At 42.5% G+C, this 12536-nt stretch overlaps 1 protein-coding gene across 1 annotated transcript in view; it reads right to left on the reverse strand.

The window, feature by feature from the left end:
• SPMIP4 (sperm microtubule inner protein 4) overlaps positions 1-12536 on the reverse strand; it is a 189163-nt gene that overhangs the window by 132848 nt on the left and 43779 nt on the right. The window contains exon 2 of the mRNA XM_086941689.1: positions 6300-6479. Coding sequence (XP_086797815.1) covers positions 6300-6479 — 180 coding nt within the window. The remainder of the gene's footprint in view (positions 1-6299; positions 6480-12536) is intronic.

Raw genomic sequence — 12536 nt, forward strand, 5'->3', positions numbered from 1 at the left:
TAATCAAAGAATGACACTGCGAGGGGAACCATACATTTGAAAAGCTGTTGAAAAGTAGCCAGTCTACCTGTGCGTACATGCCAACATTTCAGAAGAGGAAAGTGGGAGATTTAAAAGAAATTATCAGGAGAATATATTTCCTTCATTGACGTCTACTGAAGCAGAGGCAATTACAGGCGGGAGACAGCTAAAAGAAACCAGTTTTTTAACATTAAAAATCAGGAGTATCCTGCCTGAATCAGATGTATTGGCATGCATGCTTTGTGCTCTGTGCCTCACCTCCTTCCATCTGCAGCTCAGCTTGATGGAACAGGTAGGTCAGGAAACTCTATAATGTATCACAAGGGGCTTGGTGTCCACTCCCCACTCTCATTGCTGAGGATCATTATACTCCTTCAGTTAAAATCAGCCTTCAGGTCGTGTAAGGTGCTCTTCAAAAGTGCTACAGCTTGCAGAGCTGAATGAGGGGACTGCTGCTGGTTGCACAATGCACCACTTTTAACTTTGCAGCCACTAGTGCACAGACACAATCCTGCAACCTTGAAGAACAATTTGACCATGTGAGGAGAAGGTGGGGCCTTGAAGAGGGCGGGGTCTTGTGCCGAGAAGTACCTAAGAGGCACTTTTGAACCCCACCACGCCCCCGGTCCAAACCCCTCCCTCCCCCCCAAAAAACCTTGCAGAGTCTGGTGCTGATGTCCTGGGGTGTTTTCACGCGCCTTAATGGGTATCGGCAGTTCAAAGCCTCGGAAAACGAGCTGGAAAACCACTATTTACCAGGGCCGGACTGGGAATCACAACCGGCCCTGGCAAAATGCTCAGCCGCCCCCCCCCCCTCCCTACTCGGGAGGGGTTGGAGGTGCCGCCGAGCTCTTTGCCGGGGCCGGTTTTCGACTGATTTTGGTATAGGGCCGATTTTGCAGCTGTGCTGCAAAAACGGCCCTGTAACAAAAACGGCCCCAGAGGCCCAAAACCGGCCCCCACCTGTGCGGAGCACCGGGGGATTGCCCGGTGCCCGCTATGGCCAGTCCGGCCCTGCTATTTACAGTGGTTTTCAGCTCATTTTCCCTGCCACAGTGTGATATCAGCTCCTCGCCGGGTGTGATGGGAGCCAATATCGTGTGTCACACGATGGCACCGTGTGAGTGGGTAGATATGCAGACACAAGACCGGACCGACTAGACACCAGGAATTTAGTACCCTGAGGAATAAAACATTCTGCTGCACTCTGAAGTTGCACCCTGAGAGTCTGCCACATGCCGCCACCCTGTAGAATCGACAGGCAGAAAAGACAAATGTCCAGGACACTTTCCGGCCCATTCACCACGCACTGGGATTGGTACAGGGCAAGCCATCATTCCTCGTCAGGTGACATCTGAGGGGTGGGCCTGAATGCTGCTCTCTGTTGCTACGTAACACCAGTCAATTGAGTAAATAAACATTGTAGTAAGGCCCAGGCTGAGGTTTCCACGTCAACCAGACCTGGGCCTGGCGTGTTACTTCTGTCTGTGGTACCACTGAAAATGTGCGTTGGTTGCACTGAATTAACCAATGCTGCTGCCTGCTTTGAAAGCTACAGTGCCTTGTGAGTCATTGCGCACAGCAGCAGCAGGTTTAATTACGTGTGACATAGCATTTTAGTGCGATGATGCGGACACTGCCACTAAAATGCGTTACTTTATCCGGCGATGCGTGGTGCTTGGCAGGGCTGCACATAATTCACTTTACTTTTCTTTGACTGCAAAATGAGAGGCGTTTGTAAACACCATGTTAAAAAAAATAAGTAGCAATTTGTCAGAAATAACGGTCTGACCTTTGTCTTTCAAGCGCAGCCAATGTTACAATTCCTTCAACTTTACCGATGCACCAAAAATCGTCTCACGACCCGGCAGCGTGTCGCGATCCACAGTTTGGGAAACTCTGCCTGAGGCAAGTGTGGTTAAGCGAGGGGAAAGTTATATGGAAAACCGATTACAAACCGGTTCTTTTGTTTGAATATAGTTTGATAATTGGAGAGTGGACCTGATTTTTCCCTCTTTCCCTCTATAGTATTTAGAGACATTCAGAGCCATAGAAAGGGGAATAGATATAGCAACTAAACAGTTAAATGACTCGCAGCTTTGCCGCGTCGATTCTTCAAGTCGTGTTTTTAACGATGAAAATCAGTTTCGGTCCACCTCCAAGCCTTAACCTGCATATCCAATTTCGACACGAAACATACTGCAATCATGTTCTATTGATTATTCACACAGTGTATGCACTGGGCTTACTGAATTGATATCTAATTAAACACTGACATCTGGTGTCATGATGGTTAACTGCCACTTCCGACCTAGTCTGATGGCGAAAGATATTTCTGAAATAAAATGATGCTTCTTCAAGCTTAAAGAAACATTTGAGGGGAAAAAAGAAAAAAACAAAAGGCAATAACTAACAGAACAGGATCACCGCACATAACAAGAAAAAGGACAATACGCGCAGAATATTTGAAACGTGAATACCATTAAACCATCCTACAATTTCTGATTCACCATTATACAAAGCGTATTCAGTTTGTTCAGTATAGAAGCATGATCATTAATCACGCTTCTTTATCTAAAAAATATACAACGTTTTCAGAACATCCTCAAATGCTTTGAAACCAAACCTTCACTTTTCAATGCGGCTGAACAAATCCTGCAACACTCAGAACAGTCAAATGATAGGCAAGTCTCTGCTGCCACCTAGCGGAATACGCTGATACTCAAAATCTTCAAAGTAGGAATTCATTCTATGAGCAGTAGACAAGCTTTAAAGTGGGATGATAACAGAAGGGGAAGAGGGTCGTGCCTATGTAATTATGGGCTTAAACATGTAAATTGCATTTCTGCAATTCTCATTTTCAGCTGTAAGCACTGCATTTTCTTTTAATTTAGCCTTGACAATATTTGACAACTGTGCACATCCTTCACGCACATTTCTACAAAATCACTATTGCAACTGGAGTGCAAGACCATTGCTGCCTGCGCTCTGCAGAGAGGTCAAGGATTAGATGATAATGTATTCCGAACACATTTTTGACCCATTGACAGGCAGTGTGAGAAGCTTACACTGCATTCACCCTCCAGAGCTCTCAATTATGGTCGGTTATAAATATCTATGGGCGACTCAGGTCCAAGTATGTGCTATATAAGAGTAATATGCTAATCGGAAAAAAAAAATACAGAAACACAACATTCAGAAAATAGCTATCACTCTTAGGGAATGCAAGATTATTTAGAACAATTGACATATAAACAGGAACTAAATGGCTGACATGGATTTCCTTGTTTTTTAAATTCATTGTTCAGAAATCAATCAATGTTTTTACCATTAAAGTGAAGAACAACACTATAAGGCCTGATGAGGATCTATTTTAATGTCTGTTTTTAAGTATTCCTGGGTCTGAGACCCAGAGGGACACAGCCCACTTAAAGTCCTGTAATTCACACATGCAAATCGCCAGAAATAGAACAAACAAATGTTAGCAAATTAAATAAGGAGGCTTTTGGATATGCTAATATTGTTTTGTTTTGTAATGGGACTTGTGAAGTTTTATTGGGAGGCTGCCCAACTTCTCTACTGCCCAACCGCCACTATTCTAAACAAATCAATTTGGCTGAAAGCAATAAAAGCTTTTGGCTTAAAGAAACACACATTGCATAGTAGTCATGGACACTGAACAGAACTACTTTGTGTGTGGATGTACCCTGTGTAAAAGAGCAGAATGCCTTCACTCACGGTTAATTTAGCCAATGACTGAAGTGGGCAGACACATCGCTAATATGAGGTAGTGAGCAGATGAAAAAGGTGAATGACAGCAGACAAAACAACAAACTAATGTATAAAGAGAGCTTCCTGAAAGCCTCTTTAAGTAATTATATATGTAATTTTAGAAAAATCTAAACGTTTTATTTAACCCCATACCTAATTACAAGTGCACAGTAGTCAGCATTATTTGTTCTGGTACCTCTCATGAGAGCAGGTAAAATGAAATAGCTCTTTTTGGAACTCGGGCAAAGTTTTTTTTAGTATGTCAAACACACCCTAATATTATTGCAGACTCTGCTTAGCATAGGAGGAGTATATGCAGTCATGGATGATTGCTGCCCAATAACAGGAGCAGTTACTGGCTACCTACCTGCCATAGTATTGCAAACTTGATTTCATACAATAAAGATAAAGCCAAGGAAATTACTGAATCTTAGCAACTTCTTTACTGTTCTGATGTACAGTGTGTACAGTATAACAAAATGTAACTCGTGAAGACTGAATCAGAATGCCATGTAGTACTTCCTGCATTACGACCCAGTGGATTCCACGACTTTAACTTGATGATCATCTTGGCCGCTAATATCCTGAATATTAATTCCTTGTCACTCATTCAAGGTGCAGCGAGACAACTTTTCAAAGTTACCCTTCTCATATTTTATTTAATGCTGGGTTGGATCCATCCGGCAGTGTATCACCCAAGATTGTGTCAGAACCTATTAATGGCTGTGATGTGTCATTACACACATATAACCCCACTGGAGTTGCTAAATACCTGGCTCCACCATGGAAAGACGCCAGTGTAGTTTGTACTGATTCATGATGGACTCATGGGATACACCATTGTCAGATGTTGTGGTCAGACACATTACAAAGATGTTTCTTAGCGTGACTCAGGAGATATCACTCAGTAAGTATGATTTAGCAGAGGGATATCTATTTAAATGATCTGAAAAATAGACAAATTAACACTGTTTTATAATAAATTAGGTCAGGTGCGCTTCTTTATTTTTTTGTTTTTGTTTTAATTGTTCTTATGTTGGTGGATGGAATGTGTGACGTTCATGTTACTTTGAGTCCCTTCAGCAGTACTTGAAGTGTAGTGTGATCAGTTGATGGATGAATGCGGCAGGTCCGAATGACATAGAGCTATATGTATCTAATGGTGTACTTGCTTACATTTTTTCAAAATGTATGGGTCTGTCTGCATGAGGGTGAGCATGTGCTGATGACAGCGACGGCTCGTGGAGGGGGTTACGGTGGGGCAGGAGGGTGGGGAGGGGGAGGGGCAGGGTGGAGGTTGCTAAAAACCGGCATATGGATAATTGCAGGTAAGTAAACAATTTAATTAATAAAACGAATTTCGTAGTGCGCCTTGCATCGCAAAATGCAATGCAGTGCGAGCTACGAAATTCGTTTTATTAATTAAATTGTTTACTTACCTGCAATTATCCATATGCCGGTTTTTAGCAACCTCCGCCCTGCCCCTCAACCTCCCCGCCCTCCTGCCCCACCGTAACTCCCTCCACGAGCCGTCGCTGGCTGATGAGTATATAGGTGTCTGTGTACCATTGCACCTCAATGTCACATGTATTTCTACTTAGTATTCTGCTGCTAGAGATATTATTGTTTGAAACAAATTACATTGTCCTTCTGTTGAAGGCACCAGTTGACCCAGAGTGTAACCACTATGCAGGTCTTTCAATTTGGATCATTATTGATGACTCAGGCCCTCTTCTGTGGGGGGTGGGCATGACTTCAGAGGGCTTCCACCATGGCTTGTGCCTGTTTCCCTCCTTCTGAAACTGTTTATGATAGAAGCAAGTAGAAATCCTTCTTCATTGCATGGTACAGTCCACCATCATCACGAGATGACCCCTGCGTTCATCTTGCATTGATTGCACACTTCCAAATTCGCTCTTGTTTTCAGCATATGCACGTTTGAGACGGAGATCTTGAGTTTCAGCCAAATTCTTCATCTGTGAGCAGGAAGAACTCTGACTTTAGATTTAGTTTTCCTCTCCTCCATCGGAATCTGACGTGTTAGTGCTAAGCATATGTATTATACGATATATGGTATGCATTCTGGATGTCAGTGAGCAGGTGGCATTGGGTATATACGAAAAGCAGTTGCGATATTTTAACAGTGTTGACCTTCCTGCATTATGGAGAAACGTTTCAGTTCAAATTTGTTATCACACAAATTATCCCTATACAAACAATGGTATGCACGCCCTGTGAATAAATCATTTAAGGCATGCACTATTAATTATACTCCAAATAATGGCATGATTTTCAAGAGCACCTTTTAGTATAATTTTTACCTCAAAAGCAGAAATTCGGAAAGTATATAATGGTACACTGTACATTAACAGCACTTCATAATCACACACACAAACACTCACCCACACACACACAGGTACACAAAATCATACGCACATGCAAGCACACATGCATACACTGTCAATAGTACATTCAGCAAATTGTTAACTTTAACTAATATACATTACCCTGGGCATGGATCCCCACCATAACCATAATGCTTATGCCCTTTAGCCACAAACGGTGGCGGCTCTCTCTTTGGTCTGTGATCGTCTGGAAGGGAAACTGGTCCAATTCCTCCATATTCCCTTTCTCTTCCCCAGGGGAGTCTGGGATTGGCAGGGGTATTCTGCAAATACTCGTCATATCTGAAAAACAAATAAGTGTGACAAAGAAACACTGGTTAGGACAGAAAACCATGGGTTTCAGAAGAGTAAAAATGTGGGCCAGGCAGTGAGATTCATGCCTGATCTTCTGCATAACCATCAACTATGTAAGTGAATACTATATAGAGTCATTAAATATAAATGTATCTTATGTGTATGCCATTAAAATATATAATGGTCCCTCGTGGAGATTACCTCAACTGTGTTGTATTGAATGGATCCTGTTGAAGGTGATCACATCTCGGTGTGGAAGTGATTATGAATGTCTCCGAATTGTTATGATAGTCAATGAAAGAAAAGCCAAGCGAAAGAACCTCTTGTACGAGAAAATGGAATGGGGCAAAGGTAGGTTTTAGAATTGAAATGGGTCCTGCAGAGAATCTTCTCTTCCCTGCAGAACAGGTTCAGCATGGCAGCAGTCGTGAAAGCTTCCATCGCTCACACAATATGTATAATAAAAGCATTAGTGGCATGTAGGATACAAATAGAGCACTGGAGAAGGTGCTTAATCCACTGATATGAGTGTATAGACGGTTAAGTGAGTGTATGTATGGGTGCTGCCCCGACTATCACTAAGGTTACTTTCAGCGTCAGTCACTCTTTTGCTCACAATGCTGTCAGTGACATGATGTGAGGATTTTCCACCAGCAATGCCCCATATTTTGCAGTCAAGACAGTGTGACTAATGGGAAAGACTGAATATCAAAGATTATGAAGAAACGTGTGTCTCCTGCTGAGGATTTACATCTCTTTGAAAATGACTTTGATGTGGTCTTGGTGCTGGCTCAAGGTAGAGATGGGTCTCAGCCTTCCACTTCTACCTTGGGGTTGCTTACATTGTAGTGTCTGCATTTGCTGAGAGTGTTGTGATCCCTCTCAATAATATGTTGCCATCCCCGTAATTGATGTCAATGCATGAAACCCAGCACTTGCCATACTGTAAAGAATTGATATTCTACTGGACCCAATATCATTACCTATAGTAATGTTTATCATGCATCAGTTTCATGCAGCCATATGTTCTCAAGTACATTCATTTTACAAACCATACGGTGATATGGTCTGTGGTGGGGTAGACCCATTTACAGAAACTATTCTCATCTCTGTGTGGAAGAACTGACTGGGGAATCTTGTCGGCTGTAAAAGACTGCAGCACTATTTCTTCTTCCTGCAGCTCACTGTTCTCTCATTTTTTCCTTCCGCCATCTGTCTAGTGGCTTTCCCTTCACCTGCAGCTGTCTATCTAACGTACGTCTCTCTCGCTTTCCTCCTGCAACACTTTTGAATTTCGCTAGTACTGTCCTTTACAGAGACAATATATTTTATGATTTCTCATAAGGACATCAGAAGATCTCAGAAAAACGTTACCTTCCGCGCAATATATGAACAATGAGATATACATCTTCCCCACAGAGGCATCAAAAGAGACCATTACTCGTTATACACATGTTAATTTACTAGCCACATACAGACCTAATATCTGAGTTATGCCCCCCATGCTTAATTTGTTGAAACATAAGTGCCAGTGCCCTCATCAGGAGGCCACTGCTGCTTGCACCACCCAGTGCCCCTGCCATCGCTGCCAATGACAGTACCAACACAACTACCAACACTCACATTCCTACAAATCGGACAATTCTGACCATTCCAGGCCCCCAAACCTATAAGAATGGCTTGCGTGGAAGTATTAGTCATTTTTCACATGTACTGAAGTAATAAACAGCATTTGGTGTGCTTATCTCTAATTTAGACCAACAGCGCCACCATGTGGTAGACTGTCATTAATGTCAAAGTGTTGATAATTAACTGCCGGTGCTGAGCACCGGAAACCAGCAGCTCAAATTAAGCCTTGCCCCAGACAGCGGCGGCCCTCACAGGACAGCACCTACATAATGTGCAGCACCAGTTCAAGCAGGACACTAGTCTTCAGATGGAAATTACCAGTAACCAAGCATTTTCAAGCTGTACAACCATACTATTAAACAACAACCCACCATGGACCATCCATTCACTTCAGGGAGGAACAAAAAATTTGTGACTCTTCAAGAAGTATTTCTCGTGGATCTCTTTAATGGGATGTTATGTTCAGGGGTGATCCCGGATTCATGGAGGGAAACTAACATAATAATTTTCCACAAGAAGGGGAAACCAAGTGAAAACCCATGGTCGTATCGACCAATATCGCTTAAAAATGCGGATACCAAGCTGTACTCCAAAGTCTGGGCCAGAAGGTTGGGCAGGATCATTGGTGGTCTTGTCTCTCCTTGGCAGCATGGGTTTGTTCCCGGGCGTGGCATGACGGATCATACAAGAAGAGCTATATCCCTGTTTGATGTCCATGCTGCCACGGGGGGGAGATGGCCATGATCCTGCTCGACGCAGAGAAGGCTTTCGACCGTGTGGTCTGGAACTTTCTCTGGGGTATCCTGGCAGGGAGAGGTTTCGGGGCTAAAACCCTCAGGGCCCTTAAAGCTGTGTATTCAGACCTCTTAGCGAGAGTGATAGTTATGGGAGAGAGGTCTGAAATAATAGCTATAAAGAGAGGAACAAGCCAAGGGTGCCCTTGCTCCCTGATTCTTTTCTCTCTCTATATTGACCCTCTCATTCAGGAAATTTTGGGGTGCCCGAGGATAAGTCCTGTGCTCTTTAATGGCTACGGAAATAAAATTCTGGCTTACGCGGATGACCTCGCGGTTTTTACAACGGACCCGCAGCAGGCGATGTCTATTTTGGCCGAACTTGCAAAGGGATTCGGTCGATGATCTGGGTACCTATTAAACAAATCTAAAACACAGATAATCTGCACTAAAAACATCGTTAAATCTGACTTTAGATTTGTGGATGCTGCCACTTAGGTGCGAAAATGAATGCCTCAGTTGATAAAATAATGGAAGAAAATTATATCCCGCTCATTAAATCCATAGAGGCATATCTGAGAAGAATAGATGTGTTACATCTATCACTCATAGGGAGGGTAAACGCACTAAAAATGACTATGTTTCCTAAAGTGTTACATCTCTTCCAGGCCATACCATTATTTCTCGAGGAGAAAATAATTAAAAATCTGGAATCTGTTTTTATTAGATTTATTTGGCAGTACGGGAAGGTCAGGCGTTCCACTAACCTGTTGTCACTCCCCAGGGAAAGGGGTGGGCTGGCTTTACCAAATTTATCATTATACCATTGGACCTGTCTTTTGCACAAATGTCGGTCCTATTTCATTTTGAGGCGAGCCTTGATGTCGGGAATATTAATGTTCAGAGGCCACCTTCAATACTTGAGCTGCTGGTAGGGAGAAAGGCTTTTGGCTTACTGCTGTGTGAAGTAGACCGGAGATTTTATAAGAAGGCACGATTTTAGATATTGGACTGGGCGTGGCGGGTCTGGATGTCCAGCTTAAAGGTTTTCAATATTTCAAAGATTAATCCATATCTACATATGTGTAATTCAAGCCTATTATCACAGCTGGGTGTCGATAGGACCTTGCAGGAGTGGAGGGGGATGGGGATTAAGACGTTGGGGGACATATTGGAGGGAGACAGGGTATTGGACTTTGGGGTCCTGCAATGTAGGTTTGGAATTTCTTCAAACCATTGGTTTGTGTATGGTCAAATTAGACGATCCCTGAAGGCACTTAGACCGAAACCGCCGCCTCCGATAAATATCCCCTTGCTGGACTTATTGACTAGGGGTCGCAAGAAGATTAAGATAATATACAACCTTCTTCTAATAGGAATTCAAGATGACTTGGAAAAGATAGAATCTGCCTGGGCTATAAAATTGGGGAATCCCGATGTTGATGTGGATCTCGCCCTTGACCTGAATAAGAAGGTATTTCGGGCCTCAAACTTGCAGGCCCAGCACTATAAAACAGTGTTTAATCTCTATTATACTCCAGCAAAATTATTTACCTGGGGGATTAGGGAAGATTATAGATGTCCTAGATGCAGGGTTGGACAAGCAGATTTAATGCATATGTTTTTCAACTTTAGCTTACTGGCCCCAGTCAGGTCAGAGATAGAGACATTTTGGGAGGGGCTGCTAGGTCTTCAGATCGATCTATCCCCTACTCTGATGTTAATGGGTACTGACTCTAATGCGAAGCTGGGAAGAGAGGAGGAAGCCTTGGTGTTTATCTCAGTGGTGGTATTCCGGATTTTAATGTCAGCGGGGTGGAAAGATGCTGTGGCTCCGTCCTTTCAAATGTGGCTCTCCAGATTTCTCAAAATACATAATATAGAGTCTTGTCCATATGAATAGAAGGGCTTCGGTAGAGGTATCTGGGCTCCTATCACTAAATGGAAGCTCTGAACGCTGTTCGCTATGTGTTTTGTATGTAAATTTAGCTAATAACTGGTTTTAAAATGGCCTGGTGTATTATTAATTCTCCTTGGTATATCAATTCTTTTACATTAGTTGTGCTGTTCCTAATTCTACTACTGTGTACATTATTAACTGTATTTATTCTGCCTGATACCTCAGTTTTGTATATAATGCTCTGGCCTAAACGTTTCTTTTTGTATTGCACCTTACAATCCCAATAAAAAAATTAAAAAAATAAGACAGTACCAACACAACTACTAACCCTCACACTCCTACAAGTCGGACAATTCTGACCATTCCAGGCCCCCAAACCTATAAGAATGGCTTGCGTGGAAGTATTAGTCATTTTTCACATGTACTAAAGTAATAAACAGCATTAGGTGTGCTTATCCCTAACTTAGACAGACAGCGCCACCATGTGGTAGACTGTCATAAGTGCCAGTGTTGATAATTAAGTGCTGTTGCTGAGCACCGGAAACCAGCAGCTCAAATTAAGCCTTGCCACAGACAGCGGCGGCCCTCACAGGACAGCACCTACATCATGTGCAGCACCAGTTCAAGCAGGACACTAGTCTTCATATGGAAATTACCAGTAACCAAGCATTTTCAAGCTGCACATCCATACTATTAAACAACAACCCACCATGGACCATCCATTCACTTCAGGGAGGAACAAAAAGTGTGACTCTTCAAGAAGTACTTCAACTTATGGTCAGTGTTATTGCCCAAACGGAAGAGATCCTCCTCCTTCCAGGAACATGATCTGTCGAACCTCTTCCCTGCTATGATGCATCTGGCACAATTGCTCACCAGTTATGTTCTCTACATTGTATGCAGGCTTGCCACTCCAGATGGAGTGAGCTCCCATAATAAATATTTAAATTCACTGTCAGACATTAACAATGGTACCATTGGTACCTAAAATGCCATTAAGATCACATGTCATACCAAGGAATAACATGAAAAGATCCCAATAGCATTAATTCAGACTTCCTCAACCACCCTCTCTTTTAGGAGTCACATAGGGAGTCCAGTTGGGAAATACATGACTTTGAAAGGATCAAAAAGTATCTCTGACCTTCTCAAAAATACTTGCAGTATGTCCCCGAATTACAATTGATTGAACATCATCTTTAAATCCTGTCCTAAATAATGTTTAATAAAATATTGCCCGATAGGAGTTGATAATAAAACATCTTGACCCAATGGCACAGTATTTTTGCTATTAAGGCCACAATATCTATGTCAGATGATATGTCTGTTTACAATGTTCTTACATTCAACCATACATGCGGGTGAAAGGAATGTGAATATGATACCAATACCAAAGTAGGGTTTATATGGGAACACAGAGGGTGCATAGGGAACAGTGTTGCCCAGATACAAAGTAGCCTGGTGCTATTACCTGGCTAGCGGTTATCAGCTGCAAGAAATTTGAGGAAATTTAGATTCAAATTGTAAGTAACGTCCAGTACACCGTCACCAATTAACCAGTTGGAAGTAAAACTAATAAGAATGATGCAGTACAAGGCTAATTATGCTTACAAGCAAAGTGGTCAATTTGGACATTTGCTCTGTGACTGAAATCCAGACTGCAATGATTACAGACAACGTGGTGGGCAATCCTAGTCCAAGGCATTCAGGTCCATGTTAATGTCATGATCTGAGAGCGCCATAGTTGCTCTTCGATTCTAAATAAATGTATTCTTATTCACT

Source organism: Lissotriton vulgaris, chromosome 10, assembly GCF_964263255.1.
Source record: "Lissotriton vulgaris chromosome 10, aLisVul1.2, whole genome shotgun sequence".
Lineage (NCBI taxonomy): Eukaryota > Metazoa > Chordata > Amphibia > Caudata > Salamandridae > Lissotriton > Lissotriton vulgaris.